Genomic DNA, 16,839 nt, shown 5'->3' with positions numbered 1-16,839 from the left:
TTCTGAAACACCCACCTTGTGAAGCAGTGAGTGTTGGTCTGCAGCTCGATAACATGCTGTTAATTCCCTTGTCCAATCACACCTCTGTCAGTTAATCCTGGATAGTTATTGTCATTGGGTTCTGGCATCATCATAGCTAAACTGGATTCTGATCTTAACCAGAGTCTGACACACACATTTGCAACAAAAATATGAATTTTTTCCCTGACTTTTATCAGAGGGACATTGTGGTCATCTGTAGCACGTTGACGCAGCCTATATACATATATAGGTTTCCAATATGTTGGTATGGAGTTATACAGCATGGAAGCAGGTCCTTCAGCCCAACTCATCCATGCCGTCCAACGGGTCTACCTGAGCGAGATCCATTTGCCTGTATTTGGCCCATATCCCTCCAAACCTTTCCCTGTCCTTGTACCTGCTCAAATGTCTTTTAAACGTTGTAATTGTACCCACATCTACCACTTCCTCTGGCAGCTTGTTCCATTTACCCAACACCCTCTGTGGAAAAAGTTGCCCCTCGGGTCTCCTTTAAGTAGTATCGAGGCCTTTCAAAGGCTCTTAGATGTGCACATGAATGTGCAGAGAATGGAGTGATTGACATTGTGTAGGCAGAAGGGATTAATTTAGTTAGGTGCGCAATTACTAGTTTAATTAGTTTGGCACAACATCGTGGGCTGAAGGGACTGTTCCTGTGCTGTAATGTTCCATGTTCTAAATCTTTCCCCCCCTCTCCTTAAACCTATGCCCTCTAGTTTTAGACTCCCCTATCCTGGGAAAAAGGCTATAACCATTCACCTTATCTATGCCCCTCGTGATTTCGTAAACCCCTCATGATTTTATAAACCCCTTTGCTTCCTTCACTCCAGGGAAAACAGTCGCAGCCTATCCAATCTCTCCCTATAACTCAAACCCTCTAGTACCAGCAACATTCTTGTGAATCTTTTCTGCACCCTCTTCAGCTTAATTATACCCTTCTAGCATGCTGATCAGAACAATTTTGGGTCAGTTGTGTTTGGCATCTTTCGAAAAGCAGCATTCCTGCTACTAGTCAGGTTATTTGACCTAAGAGAAACTTTCAGATTTGCAGTTGGTTGGTAGATGAGGGTTCACAGCTCTGAGTCAGGATTTGCACATTTTCTGTCTTGTCTCCATAGATGGTAGCAAAAGCTGGGGAAAGCGGAAATGTAGACTTGGATGATTGCAAGATGGTTTTGTGATTGGCCTGTTAGATGGGGAACGTACAAGTGTTTTAGCATTGAGGAATGTGGCAAACGTGAAGGAGGAAATTAATCAGGCAGCAGCAAATTAAAGCGTGTTAGATTTACAACAGTATCAAATCATCGGTTTAAATGGCATTGCAGGTGATTAGTAGGCTGAATATAAACAATGTAAAGCAAACAAATTAACAAAGCCTGGAGAGGTTAACATCTGATAATGCAGAGTTCAGTGAGTGGGATCAGTTGTCGACTTCATACTGTGTCCCACTCTTTTGCCTGAACGAGTAGGTCATGAGTTTGAACACCAACCAAAATCTGAGTGCGCAATGTAGAGCCATGCAGAGCAAGTTTTTGGAAGTCTAGTTAAATAAAACAATGCCGGAAACATCAACAGGTCAGGCAGTGTTTGTCAAAAGAGAAACTGTTAATGTTTCAAGTCCTGATCTTTCATCAGAACTGGGACTATTGACCTGAAGCATTAGCTCTGTTTCTATTTCCACATGCTACCTGCTTTGAGTATTTCCAGCACTTTTTGTTTCAGTTTTTCAGCATTTTGCTTTTGAACTTGAAGATATTAAACAAACTACCTCTGTGGTTGGTGTTGGGTGTTCCTTGCCTGAGAAGGCATGCTAGTAAATATCAATTTTCTCTGGTACTAACTTTTTGATTAAACTGGTGTATACGTAACACATGTTAAACACATACTCAATTACAGTGTCTGTAACCTGACCAAATCAGAAAAAGCAGGCAGTTATAGAACTATCTGTGGAGGGAGAAACAAAAATGAACTAATCAGTAAATGGACTTACTGACTTTAAATGAGAGTAGTTTTAAGAAGTAAATCCATGAGTAACTAATGTTTCAAATGAATAGGCAGCCATTTGAATGGGATGGGAACTAAAGTCACTTAATGAAAATTAACATACTACAGAAGCTGGAAATATGAAATAAAATCAGAAAATTCCAGAAATGCAGCTCAAGCTTCATTTATGGAAAGAGAAACAAGTTGACATCTCAGCTTAAAGACAATGTTTCTCTTTCCACAGATGCTGCCTGAGCTATTGATTGTTTCCAACACTTTCTGTTTCTATCATGGATGTTCAACATCTGAAGTTGGTGTATTTTATTTCCCAGTGCATCTTTCAGCAGGCGCCGGGCTACCTGGTTTTGAGACGTAAGCCATTGCTGTAGTTATGGTTAAATCACTGGTATTAGTGCCATCAGTTAGTGGGGTGGGATATGGGGGGACTGTGGAATATCTTCAACTTCAGCTTTCTACATATTCATCTCCATTTTACATTGCTCCACAATGGCATGCAACAGGTCTACAGCAGAGCCAAGCTCAGTGAAGATCAGTGTCACATGAGTCTGCAGCAATGCCCAATACTTTTCTCAGTGTTTTGCTGCACAGTTGCACCTCACCTCCAACAAACTTTCATTGGGAATGAAGCTAATCTACAGAACTAATGGGAACCTGTTCAACCTATGATAACTATACGTTAGAACCAAGGCCACTCAGGTCTGGGTAATGGAGCTAATGATGCCTGTAGTGCACAAGCTCCAAGCCAGCATCAACTTGTTCATTGAAGCATATGAGAGGATGAACCTCCCACTCGCCATCTGCAGGATCAAATTGCTCCTGCACCACACTGCCCTCAGACAACAAAGGTTTGCAGTGAGACCCTGGAATATACTGCTCGGTGAAGACAAACATTGATGATAAAATTCATCACCCCCTTCCATGTCTTTGGTTGATTTTTTAGAAAAAAAGAATTTAAAGATTAAGACCTCAGACCTGGCACAAAACTCATGGTTCATCTGGTGATTTTGATCCCTGCCCTCCTATTTGCTTCTGCAACCTGGACTCCCTGCAGCAGGAACCTTGAAGCACTGGAGAGATTTCACTAACATTCTGCAAAATCCTCCAACTTTAGTAGTACATGAACCAATGTCAGGATCCTCTCCCAGGACAGCATCCACAATATTGAAGCCCTACTTGGATCCGTTGGGCAGGCCATGTCATTAACGTACTTGACATTGGACTCCCAAAACAGGCACTCTATTCTGAGTTCTGTTGAGGGAGGATGTTACCAAACAGACACAAGGGATTGAAGTATGTGCTCAAAGCCTCCTTAAAGAAATGTAATATCCCCACTGACTCGGGGAACCTCCATTCTACAACTGCTTAAAGTGGAGAAAGAGCATTTGGGCTGGGAGTGAGAACCTTGAGTCCATGTGTTGGGGACACACATAAGTGCAGCAGGAGTGGCAGTAGGAGTCCACCCACTCGCCTGCCCTGTCACCCACTTCCTGCCCCCTCTGAAAGAGTCAGTGGTTCCAACATTGGCCTCATTAGCAAAACCCACCAAATAAGTGGAAGCAAATTATCCTCAATACCTGGGGCTGCCTAAGGAGAAGACTGTTGCTGGTGCAGTCTGTTTCTGGCATCCTGCATTAGTTACTTATTTGGACTAACTTTATCCCTTAAACTAATTCCCTTGTACTAGTAGTCTAGTACAATCTAGTAGTCTAGATCTATAATCTAGTAGTCAGGCAGATTTATGGAACAGTTCTTTTGTGATCAATCAACTGTCGAGAAAATGCCCACTCTATACAACTTTATCAAGAGTCCCAGGAACTCTACATATTCAGAAGGGAATCAAAAGATTTTTTTTCAGTTTCCCTCGAATATTTCTTAAAATGCCTTGCAATGGCCAACTTCATATTATGCCAGCAACTGAACTAAATGCAAATGTACCCTGCTAGTCATAGGAGTGTTGTTAATCTTACAATCAGGACAGACATTGCAAACAACCATTACAATAACTTGAATACATCAGCATACAATGCTCAATAAAGTCACAAGGTACTGCAGATGCTGGAATCTGGAGCAAAAAATAAACTGCTGAAGGATCTCAACCCGAAACGTCAACTATCTATTTCCCTCCGCAGACATTGCCTGACCTGCTGAGTTCCTCCAGCAGATCATATTTTGCTCCAGTAAACAGTGTTCAAAAATTTCAAATGCTCATAAATAGGCAATGGATCCATTGACCAGTGTGTTTCTGGAGCCCTCACCTATATTTAACTTTCAAACAATATAACTGAAAACCTTGCCATTATCTATGTGACTGTGCTGTGTTTAAAAAAAAAATTGTGGTCACCTGTCCTTCATTATACAATTACCACACTTCAGGAATACTTCATTGTTGTGAATTCTCTGCAGTTGTGAATAACACCAACAAAGTATTAATTTTGTGAGCAAAACTTTCAGAGAGTGACTTTCTGTAAATGTTCTTTTTGGTAACACAAATCTTTCAGGGCAGTTTTATATGTGAAATATTAAAACTGAACTGGCATTGTTCTGAAACTCTCATCACCAGTTCCATGTGTGACATGATGCATTGTATTTTGGTCAGATGTAATTCCCTGTTAGATTTGGTAGGCACTTTATCTAGTTGCCGAAATGAAAATGCATTCAGACTTTTCCCTGTTGGTTACAGCTGTACCAGAGCATCATAGGTACTACAAGGTGTCAATGCCCTGTGAGTAACTAATGCACGTTGGGTGGCAGTGGGGTGAGTGCAGCAGGCGAGACCCTTCCTCCTAAAGGTGTATGTAGGTCAACCTCGGCAAAGGATTCTGCCTTATCTCTATGGAGTGTTGTATGTGAATACTCACTGCCCGTCTCAGCTAACCAGTAACGATTCCTCACACAAGGATTGAATAAAGCTGCTGACTCAGGTGAGCCTGGGATAATGTCACCAATTGGAGGAATGGTTTTCAAGATGTGTTTCCTGTGGGATGAACCAACCAGGAATAAAGAAGACTATTGATAGACGTCTCACCAACCCACGTTTGGCTTTCCTGATCCCTTGAATGAAAACAAACTCCCACCCCATGTTGCCCGATGAATTATTCATAGCTTTAAGGTGCTGGCACAAGAGTCAAAGGGACAATGAGATTTAAACAAAATATTGATTTGTGACTTGGAAGGCTGTCTAAACGCAGCTGAAAGCAAGTTCACTGTACCTGTAAGATTGAAGATTTGATAAAATTATAAAAGGAAACAAATCTGCAGCCTCTGAGAAAGCAGGGAAGTGGGACCAAGTGGAAAGCTCTTTGAAAGAGCCAGTCCAGACATGATGGACCGAATGGCTTCTGATCCCATGGTAAACCAGATGGTGCAGCGCAAGAAGCACCGTTTCTATTGGAATGGGAAGGGAGGTTCACAGGGCAGTTAACAAAACAACAAAAGGATCTCCTTGTGCCTCCAATGTGCTTTGGAGAATGTGGAAGCTATTACAAAATTAATATTGTTGCTATTCTAGACGGTTAATTTTGCTAAGTTATAAAGTATTTTAATTGAGTTATTAGTACATTCGATTCACATAGAATAAATTTGACCTCAAAGTAGAAGTATCTACATTGTCTTTTAGGTGGATAGGATGGGGTGTCAAAACTCACCCTCCACCGTACAAGACGTTTATTGTACTCGCAACCTAAGATTGCCTGACCGATTCTACAAAACTCGAACAGAGGTACACTCACTAGGTTCTATTTCTGTGACAGTTGGGTTGGGACAAGGGTGTCAGTATCTGATGTATAGGGGTAAGAACATTTAATTTTCTGTCATTATTTCTTGGGCTTTTCTATAGACTAATTGAATGGATAGTGAACCATGCAAGTAATACTAGTCTATCTAGTTATGTTGTTAGAAATGTATCTTCAGGAAGAGTTAAACTTGCAAATTATTATTGTCACAGATTTCATGATTTCAAGCTTTTATGTGCATTTACTGCTTCTGTACAGAAGTAGGTATTTAGTTCAGTGCATCTGAGAGTGCATCTGAGGATGCATCAGCAGCGATTTGTCTCCGAGAAAGAGTAGATACAGAGATTCAAGCAAACTTCATAAGACGGGTGCAAGGCCATTCCATTGCCCTCTCTTTGCTGCATTTCTCTTGAAACTCTTTATGAACTAGGGTCATTGAGCCCACCATGACAACTCCAGTTGTGGGAGAGTTCCAGCCTTCCACGATTCCTTGGTGTGGAGGGAAAGAGTGGTCATTGATTTCATTGTTGAATGATTTGGCTCTAATTTTGTGTTTGCTTTGTATTTCCCCTATCAGAGCAAATAGTTTCTGTGTGCCTAATGTATCAAATCCTGTACCCACAGGAATTCAAGCCCAGTTTATGCAGGTTGTCATGCTGTCTTAACCCTCCAGCACAGTCCTGGGTTGACTGTACTACAGACCCACAGAGGAGCAGCACAATGGTATACAAGGGGTAGTGGCTCTGGCAGTTCTTAACATTGACCCCTGACCAATCCTGTCAATTAGCCAAAGATGGACAAGAAAGCCTCCTCCAGATTACCCCCCTGTCCTCCCTCAGCTCATGAACATACTCCTCTATGTGGACCAACAGTTTGAGCAAACACTGAGAATAGAAAGGGCACAGAGTCTACTCTGAGTGAGGGACTTCAGTGATTGTACTGTGGCCCTTCTGTTTGAGCAGGCTGAGTTCTGAAGGACATGGCTGTCAAACTGGGTCACTGGCAGGTGATGCGAAACCTACTTAACCTGCAGCTCAGCAGTCTTCCTGTTACGGATGGTAAGTGTCACTACTGCACAGCCTTAACTGGAGGTAAAATCCCATCTTCACACCAGTACACATTAGATAGGAAAGATCTGTTCTGAATCTTTCCCATCTAGCACAATGGGAGTGTTGTGTGGCACCGTCAGCAGCAGCAACAGAGGTATGTTACACCACCGTCTGTATCCTCACAGCCTGGTGTACTCTTGGCTCTACCATCTGGTGTACCCCTCGTCAAACCAGGGATTAACTGTAGTTCAGTGAGGGGTGCCAAGGGCTTGCTGGCAGCAGCTCCAGGCTGAGCTGCCAGCCTAGTGAAGCTGCAATTCAGATCAACATGTGCGCTAAATAATAAAAATAACATGTTATAAACAGAGCTAAGTGATCAGATCAAAGCTCTTCAAGTCCTGCCACATCTATTCATGTATGTTGGTGAATAAAGAAACAAGTAACCATATAAAACTTTGGAGATACAAGAGAGACTGCAGATGCTGGAAATCTGGAGCAGCAACACACAAAATGCTGGAGGAACTCAGCAGGTCAGGCAGCATCTATGGAGGGAAATGAACAGTTGACGTTTTGGGCTGAGACCCTTCATCAGGACATAATGAAGGGTCCTGAATCAGGACAGTTTTATATGCTTTCATCAGGCATATAAACCTTTGGTTAGGTTGCACTTGGGAGTATTGTGTGCAGTTCTGATTAGCCCATTACAGGAAGGATGTGGAGGCTTTGAAGAGGGTGCAGAAAGGTTTACCGGGATGCTGCCTGGATTAGCGGGCACAAGCTATAAGGAGAAATTGGACAAGCATGTTGTTCTATGTTCTGCATAACCAGAGAGAAGGATGCTCAGAACATCCCCACCCTCAGAAGTGGCTTGGCCTAACATGCGAGTATTAAAGACAAGGGTGAAGTATTCAGAACCACATTCAGCCAGCAGTGCCGAGTTCATGATTCATCTCTGCTTCCTCCTGAGATCGCCACCATCACAGAAGCCAATCTCCAATCAGTTCCCTTCCCCCCCATAGATGATGCTCGACCCACTGAGTTCTTTCAGCAGTTTGTTTTCTGCTCCAGATTCCAGCATCTGCAGCCTCTGGAATTTCTGACCAATTCAATTTGTTCATATGATATCAAGAAAAGGCTTAAGGCATTTATAGCAGGAAACTTTATGGGACCGAACGACATCCCAGCTGTAGTACTGGAGACTTGCATTTCCCAACTAGCAGTGCCTTCTGATCAACTGCTCTAGTTACAACACTAGCATCTACCCAACAGTGGGGAAAACTTAACTTTTCGCAAAGCAGGACAAATCACCCCTACATACCACTTTTCTCTCTCTTTCACCCATTGCATTGTAGTTACAATATCTGTGAAATGCTCTTCAGTGATTCACTAAGGCTGCACCCACCAAATGTCAAGGGAGTGCCGTGCCTCCCAGTTTCATACTTTCAACGCCTGATCATATTTTCCTGTTCCTTCATCGCTCCTGGTTCAAGGTCCTAAAATGTGTTAACCAATAGCATTATAGATGTACCTTCACTCTATCGACTGCAGCAGTTATAGACGGTAGCTCACCACTACCACCTCGGGCTTTGTTTGATTAGCTTTGGGGATCTGAGCATTGCTGCCAAGGCCATCATTTATTGTCCATCCCTAGCTGACCATGAGAAGGAGCGGGAAGCTGCTTGTGTGCTTCCAAAGTGGTAGTGGGTAAGAATTCCAGGATCTAGACTCAATTATGATGAAGAACTAGCGGTATATTTTCAAGTCAGAATGTTGGGCTACTTGGAGGGAACCTGCAGCCCTTGTCCTTGGTGGCAGAAGGGAGTGAACGTTTAGTGTGGGGGATAGAGTGCCAGTCAAATGGACCTTTTTGTCCCAGATGATGTCCAGTTTGAGAATTATTAATACTGCAGTCATCCAGAAAAGTGGAGAGTATTCCACTCCTGACCTGTGTTGGTGGAAAGTCCTTGGGATATCAGGAGGTGAGTAACTCACTACAGGATACCCAGTTTCCGACTTGTCCTTGAACAAATGATATTTTTGTGGCTGGTCCAGTTAAGTTTTAGGTCAGTGGTGACCCCCCGGATAGTGATAGTGGGGGACTGTAATGTCATTTAATGTCAAGGTGAGGTGATTAGACTCTCTCATGTCATTGCCTTGCAGTTTAATGGTATAACTTTTATTTGTCACTTAACAGCCTGTGTCTTAATGTTGACTCGGTATTGCTGCATACAGACATGGGCTGCTTCACTTGCTGAGGAGTTGTGCAATCATCACTTCTAATGTTATGATGGGAGGAAGGTGATTAATGAAGTAGCTGAAGATGGTTGGGCTGAGAACAATGCTCTGTGGATCCACTGCAGTCATGTCCTGGGCTGTGTTAATTGGCCTTCAACAACCACAGTCATCCCTTGTATGAAACATAACTGCGGCCACTGGAGTAGATCATAGAATTGTACAGCATAGAAACGGGGCCCTGTTGGCTCACCTTGTCCATGCTGACCATGATGCCTGTCTATGCTAATTCCATTTGCCTCATTGGGTCCATATCTACATCTTTCCTATCCAAATACCTGTCCAAATGCCTTTTAAATGTTCTAATTGTATTCACTACCTTCTGTGTGGAAAAACTTACCCCTCAAATCTCCTTTAAATTTCTCTGTCCTCACCTTAAAACCTGCACCCTCTAGTTCTAGATTGCCCTACCCTGGGAAAAGGATTCTTACAATCTATCCTATATATGCTCCTCATAATTTTATAAACCTCTGTAAGGTCACCCCTCTACATTCCAGTGAGAATAACTCCAGCCTGTCCAATCTCTCCTTATAACTGCAACCCTCCATTCCAAGCAACATCCTGGTGAATTTCTTCCGCATTCTCTCCTGCTACCACGTCCTTGCTGTAGTTTTGTAACCAGACTGTGTACAATACTCTTAAGTGTGTGTTTACCCTTTGTTCATTGATTTCAGTTTTAACATAGTACCCTGAAGTCAATAGCAATTGTTCTCACCTCACCTCTGGAATTCATCTCTTTGGACCATGTGTGCACCAAGACTGGGATAAGTCTGGAGCCAAAATTGTGCAGTAGTTGACTGGTTTGGATGTTCTACATTTTGTGAACAGAACATACCCAAGCAATGTTGCACATTGTTGAGTAGGTCTCAGTGATGTAACTGTACCATAACTGTTTGGCTAAAGGTGCAGCTCGTTCTAGAGCTCAGGTCTTCAGTACTACAGCAGGGATGTTGTCTGGTCCCATAGCCTTTCCTCTCAGCTGTGCCTTGATGTCAAGTGAGGTGAATTGAATTGTCTGTATGCTTTTGTGATGCTGGGGGTCTTGGGATGAAGCCAAGGTGAATCATCTGTTTGGTACTTCTGGCTGAACATGTTTGTGACTGTGGGTTGATTCTGTGAGCACTTGACTACTCTGTGGGACTACTCTGTGGGACAGCTCTCCCAATTTAATCTCTAGTCTCCACAAGTTCGTTAGGAGGATTTCACAAGGTCAATTGGTCTGGGAGTGACTTTAACGAGTCCATATTGTGCCTAGATCAGTGCCAGGTGGTCTGTCTGGTTTTATTCCTTCTCTGTTTGAATGTAGCAATGATGGTAACACTGAGTGGCTTGTCAAACCATTCTAGAGGCAATGGAGAGTCAACCACATGGGGTGGGTCTGGAGTCGCATGTAAGGGCAGTAGATTGCCTTCCCCCAAGAAAACCAGTTGACTGGATGGTTTTTCACAACAGTCTGGTAGTTTTCATGGTCATTACCAAGACTAGGCTGTGTTTGTTTCCCCATAGTCCATGATTAATTGAAGTTAAATTCCACAACTGCAGTGGTGGGACTTGAACTCCTGTGTATAGATTGTTAGCCCATGCCCCTGGTAGCTTAGGGCAAGGGCATTAAATGCTGGTCTTAAAGAATGAGAGGAAACCACTGAAGGAGCGTGGGCCTGAAAGGAATAGAGGGGGTTTCAATTGTGGGTTACTGAAAGGTGAGCATTTACAAATCATTTCTGCAGTTTCACTTTCCAAACAATTATTAAATCTACATTTTTGTTTAAATGTTTCTCAGAAATGTTCAGGACTTTTTTTGATAGAAATTAAGATGAGGTAAGATATCTTTATTAGTCACATGTACATCAAAATACACAGTGAAATGCATCTTTGCATAGAATATTATGGGGGCACCCTGCAAGTGTCGCTACACTTCTGGCGCCAATGTAGCATGCCCACAACTCCTAACCCGTATGTCTTTGGAATGTGGGAGGAAACCGGAGCACATGGAGGAAACCCACACAGTCATGGGGAGAACGTACAAACTCCTTACAGACAGCAACCGGAATTGAACCCCCATCGCTGGCACTGTAATAGTGTTACGCTAACCACTACACTACCATGACTTATCAAAAAATGGTACAATAACTAAAAGGTTTATCAGCAGTCAGAGAAGTGGAAGTTACAAGTCCAACTGTTGAGTTTGTTAAATTATTTGAACCACCGTGTTGAACTAATTTTAGGCATGGTTAGAAAGGTAGGTAGGCAGGAAGGTACGAACTGTAGGGAGGGCTTGGCAGACTGCAACTGATGAACTTTGAAGTTACACGTATTCACCATGATTATAAGTAACAGGGATGAACAGATATGTATGCAAGTTTGCTGACAGCACAGAGATAGGCATCACTGCAAGCAGTATAACTGAAGCAATAAAAGGCAAAGGGAAATTAAATGTGGCAACAGATTTCAATAAAGGCAACACACTTTGAACCTAAAATGGATAGAATGGAGCATTTTCTGATTGGTGAAAAGTTATAAAGCAGTGGAGGTTCAAAGTATTGTATGTCAGGGCATTGAGTATAGGAGTTGGGGTATCGTGTTCCAGTTGTACAAGGTGTTGGTTAGGCCACAGTTGCAGTTCTAGTCACCAAGCTATAGGAAGGATGCAGAAAAGATTCACAGAAATATATCCTGGACAGGTGGTCTTGAATTATTAGGAGAGATTGGATAAGCTGGATCTCTTTTCCCTGGAATGAAGGAGGCTGAGGGGTGACCTTATAGAGGTTTATAAAATTTATGAGCGGCATAGATAGGTAGATAGTCTTTTTCCTAGGGTAGGGGAGTCTAAAACTGAAGGGCTTAATTTATGAGGGGAAAGATTTAAAGGGCATCTGAGGGGCAAGTTTTTCCACACACAGGGTGGTGAGTATATTTAATGAGCTGCCAGAAGAAGTGGTAGAGGTGGGTACAGTTACACCATTTTAAAGAAGTATTTGGACAGGTACATGGATAGGAAAGATTTAGAAGGACATGGATCAAATACAGGCAAATGGGACCAGCGTAAGTAGTCATCTTGGTCAGCATGGACGATTCGGACTGAATGGCCTTTTTCCGTTCTATATAACTCTATGAACCTCTTAATCCATGAGTTAGAATGATGATTTCACATAACTGTCCAATTGGAGCAATGGCATTTCTTCAGTTCCTCTCAGCACTGCAATGCATTGTGAAATGCCTCACAGTGCTCTTGAAGTGTGATCAATGTTGGAATGTAGGAACCGCAGCAACCATTTTCTGTGTAGGAAGGTTCCAAAACCTCAAATAGCATTGTAGGCCTTTAGTGTGCACTTCAGAGGGCAGGCAGGGCTGCAGTTTAATGCCTCGTGTGCAAGTAGGTTTCACCAACAGTGCAGTGCTCTCTCAGCACGCTAATGGAAGCATCAGTCTGTAGGCTCAAACTCTCAGCCATCAGTCACCGTTAGATCATAGAACACTTCTGTTCTAGGAGAGGTTGTAATGTTTAAAGTGGGATTGAGTGGGTGCAAACCAATACTGTGAGCAAGCCAGGAAATGAGGTTCAATCAGGTATATCCATCAGAAAAACTAGCATTGACATAGGTGGATTGAACTGAATGTCCTCATTCTAAATTGTCAGTGCTATATAGCATGATAGCTTGCTTCTTGTACTCTTAAATTAAAATAATAATTCCAATTGCCCTTGTGGTATTGGGGAGCTGACTTTATGACTTACTGAAATTGAATTGTGGTGGGATCTAAATATAAAACTCCAGGCCAAGATGCTCAGGGTGATGACAGTGTGCTTCACAGGGATCTGGAACCCACAGCTTCTGTGGTGCTGTGGCTTCATGAGGCTGGAGCTGTGAGAGCTGGCAAGGTCAGCACAGTCTTCCAGTGACAGGATTTTCCCCAACTCTAGACCACAGAGTCAGCAGCTGGGAATTAAGTGAGATTGGCAGTGGGTCCAGTGGGGATCATGGCTTGAGCTGGTACCTTCCTTATTTAATTATAGCTTCTTAACAAATGAGTCACTGGGAGTGACCCTGTGGAGTTTCAGGGAGGTGGCAGTTGCCCCAGTTGTCACTCTTGCACTCCCCCCTCCGCAGGTATTTCTCAATCCCTGTGTGCAGAGGATTTAGTTCAGCACCTTTCACTCCTAGTGCCCACTTTGAATATTTTTCACCTCTGCTAAACTGCTATGCTGTGAACAATGTGCTTATCTAATCTGTTCTTTTAAACATGCTTCAGGATGCAGTCTTTTAACAACTTCTAAAAGTTTTAAGAGATGATAATCATATGATTTTATTTGCAGACTTTGAGGGAGCTGCTGTGTTTGTTAAAAGGAGGAAATTCCCAAAACACGGAGGAGTAAGTGTCCTGACAGTATCTGTGTGGGCCGTGGGTTTGAATTGCAACAGACTGAGCTTTTGCCAGAGGTTTATAACACAGAACTAATCATACCCAGGGCAGTGTGCTTTTTAGATGCCATACTGTTGTAAAGTCAGTTGCTTAAAAACATTTCAGATCTTAGCAGCCAATGCAACTTCTGGCAGCATGGTTCTGTGTATGAGATGTGCACACGCACAGTGTCACTCCACTCTCATCCACACTCTCTCAGCACTAGTGGCATTTCCCTGGGAAATTGATTTGCATGTATGCAGTTACCATTCTAGTGGTTGAGTACAGGATAGGAGAAATGAACAGAACCTAGCCTTACACTGACAGTATTTAAGGAGATCACTTACATCAGGTTTCCTGGGACATTAGTGAGTTTGGTGTTGGGGGTGCCAAGAAGTGAAGTGGCTCTGACTGAGCCCTAAGGTGAGGGCTGGAATGTGGGAGCCTCACTCATGATCCCTCTGGCCCACCACAGCAGGAGGGGTGGGTTGTGGGCAAAGTTTCCCCAGAAAGGAACCTGAACAAAGAGGGGTAGACCACAAGGCTCTGTTCCTGAAGAGTCTTCTGGGAGCTGCTCCCACCTCCCGTCCATGGATCAGTGCACCCACAGAGTAAGATATTTGAAGTTAGTGGTGACAGAGATCCTCTGGGCAACATTTGATACATGCCATTTGACACAAATATATATCGTAGCCTTAGTCTTTTGGTGAATTATAAACAAATTCTAGCTCACCATTGGTGGATGCTGTCACTTGTGTTTAACTTGAGCAAGTTTAATTAAAACGTGTTTCGAAAAACAAATTGCTGCGGGAACTCAGCAGATTCCAGTATCTGCAGTTTCTTGTGCCTCCAATTAAAGTGTGTTTGTTTTTGTTTGTAGGAGGAAGAGTGCAACCCAAGGAGAGGTAACACATTTATCAGTGCTTCACGACAAGGCTTTATGAATTGTTACTAAATGGCTGGGCTTAGATTGCTGGAGAAAGATAACACTGAAATCTTAATACTGGACTCACTATCCAGCATGTAATTTCGAGGTTGGCCACCATTCTTATGTTGGTTTTAAGCAGCACCAATCGGCCTTCCCCTGTTCAGGCTGCTGACCTTGGGGTGTTAACTGGATGTTAGAGTATTTATGCTGTAACTCGATATCTTCTGACCATTACCCACTGCACAAGTGTTCTCAATAGATTATGAATTAAGGACTTGTGTATTTAGGGCCCTGAGGTCTTGGGAGATGGGAGAGTGCAAAATGGGCAAAAATCTCACTGGTGTCAGAATATGCACAGGATGTGGCTGGGATGGAATTCTGTCCTATTTTACTCTGTTTATGTGGTAGGTGGACCACTCTCTGTGGCTTCAGATCTCTGCCAGTTTGGTATCATCAGCTGCCTCTCGGCTACCTGGGGAAATGCATTCAGTTAATCACTTTCTGCCCACTGAGAATAGGGCCAGAGTCTGCACTGATTCCTACAAGAGAAGTCAGCCACCAATAGACGCCAGGTCTGGTTTCTGAACAACTCCTACCATTCCAAGAATCCAAGGAGAGCTGACTAATTGGATACACAATTGGCTTGACGGTAGGAAGCAGAGAATGATGGTGGAAGGTTGTTTCTTGGACTAAGGCCTGTGACTAATGGTGTTCTCCGGGGATTGATGCTGGGCCTATTATTGTTTGTCATCTATATCGACGATTTGGATGAGAATGTACAAGGCATGGTTAGTAAGTTTGCAGCTGACACCAAAATAGGTGGTATTGTTGACAGGGAAGAAAGTTATCAAAAATTACAGGGGGATCTTGATCAGCTGGGTAAGTGGGCCAAGGAATAGCAAATGGAGTTTAATTCAGATAAGTGCGAAGTGTTACATTTTGGAAAGTCAAATTAAGGGAGGACTTTCACAGTAAATGGTGGAACCTTGGGGAGTGTTGTAAAACAGAGGGACCTTGGAGTTCAGGTACATGGTTCCCTGAAATTGGAGTCACAGGTCGACAGGATGGTGAAGAAAGCTCTTGGCACGCTGGCCTTCATCAGTCAGGGCATTGAGTAAAAAGTTGGGAGGTTATCTTGCAGTTGAACAAGATGCTAGTGAGGCCTCACTTGGAGTATTGTGTTAAGTTTTGGTCACTCTGCTATAGGAAAGATTAAACTGGAAAGAGTGCAGAAAAGATTTACAAGGATGTTGTCAGAACTCCGAGTTATAAGGAGGGGTTGGACAGGCTAGGACTTTTTTTCCTTGGAGCATAGGAGACTGAGAGATGTTCTTATAGAGGTGTATAAAATCATGAAGGGCATAGATAGGGTGAATGTTCTTAGTCTTTTTCCCAGGGTTGGGGAATCAAGAACTAGAGGGCATAGGTTTAAGGTAAGAAGGGAAAGATTTAATAGGAACCTGAGAGGCAGTTTTTTTTTACACAGAGGGTGGAACATGTATGGAATGAGCTGCCAGAGGAAGTGGTTGGGGCAGGTACATTAATATAATTTAAAAGATAGTTGGACAGTTACAAGGATAGGAAAGGTTTAGAAGGATATGGGCCAAACACTGGCAAATGGGACTAGCTTGGATGGGCATCATGGTTGGCATGGACAAGTTGGGCTGAAGGGCCTTTTTCCATGGCGAATGACTTTATGACTATTCAGCTTCTGAAGAGCTCCAGCTCCTCACAGAACAGCAAGAATTTTCTGCTGATTGCCCCTGGATTAAAATGTCCTGGGGACATAGGGGTTATAGAGTCATGGAACTGTATAGCAGGGAAACAGGCCCCCCTTCGGCCCAACGTGTCTATGCCAACCATAATACCACTCTATACTAATCACATTTGTCTGTATTAATTCCATATCCCTCTATGCCATGCTCATTCAAGTACTTGTCCTGATGCCTCTTAAATGTTGTTACCGTTCATGCCTCCACTACCTCCTCTGGCAGCTTATTTCAGATACCAGCTGCTCTGTGTATATATAAAAAAACATTTACTTCTCAGATCCCCTTTAAATCTCCTCCCTCTCACCTTAAACCTGTTCCATCTAGTTTTAGACACTCCTACTACAGGAAACAAACTCTGGCTATCTACCTTCTCTATGCCTCCCATAATTTTATAAACCTCTATCACGTCACCTCTCAGCCTCCGTCGCTCCAGGGGAAACAGTCCCAGCCTATCCAGTCTCTCCTTATAACTCAAGCCCTCCAATCTAGGCAACACCCTTGTGAATCTTTTCTGCACCCTCTCTAGCTTAATCACATCCTTCCAATGGTGTGACGATCAGAACTGCACACAATACACTAAATGCAGTCTAACCAATGTTTGTACAACTGTAACGTGACATCCCAAC

The 16,839-nt window shown here is 43.1% G+C and overlaps 1 protein-coding gene across 2 annotated transcripts in view; it reads left to right on the top strand.

Moving 5' to 3' along the window:
- The window catches only part of dpy19l1l (dpy-19-like 1, like (H. sapiens)), a 70,568-nt gene that overhangs the window by 44,052 nt on the left and 9,677 nt on the right, over positions 1 to 16,839 (top strand). Inside the window, exons 16-18 of one of the 2 annotated variants that reach the window (XM_052022770.1) lie at positions 5,660 to 5,761; positions 13,428 to 13,483; positions 14,394 to 14,418. In XM_052022770.1, coding sequence (XP_051878730.1) covers positions 5,660 to 5,761; positions 13,428 to 13,483; positions 14,394 to 14,418 — 183 coding nt within the window. The remainder of the gene's footprint in view (positions 1 to 5,659; positions 5,762 to 13,427; positions 13,484 to 14,393; positions 14,419 to 16,839) is intronic. The other variant, XM_052022771.1, reaches the window with a different exon arrangement.

The sequence above is a fragment of the Pristis pectinata genome, chromosome 9 (genome assembly GCF_009764475.1).
Source record: "Pristis pectinata isolate sPriPec2 chromosome 9, sPriPec2.1.pri, whole genome shotgun sequence".
Lineage (NCBI taxonomy): Eukaryota > Metazoa > Chordata > Chondrichthyes > Rhinopristiformes > Pristidae > Pristis > Pristis pectinata.
The sequence above is the reverse complement of the archived record's forward strand: the minus strand, read 5'-3'. Positions and strand labels throughout refer to the sequence as shown.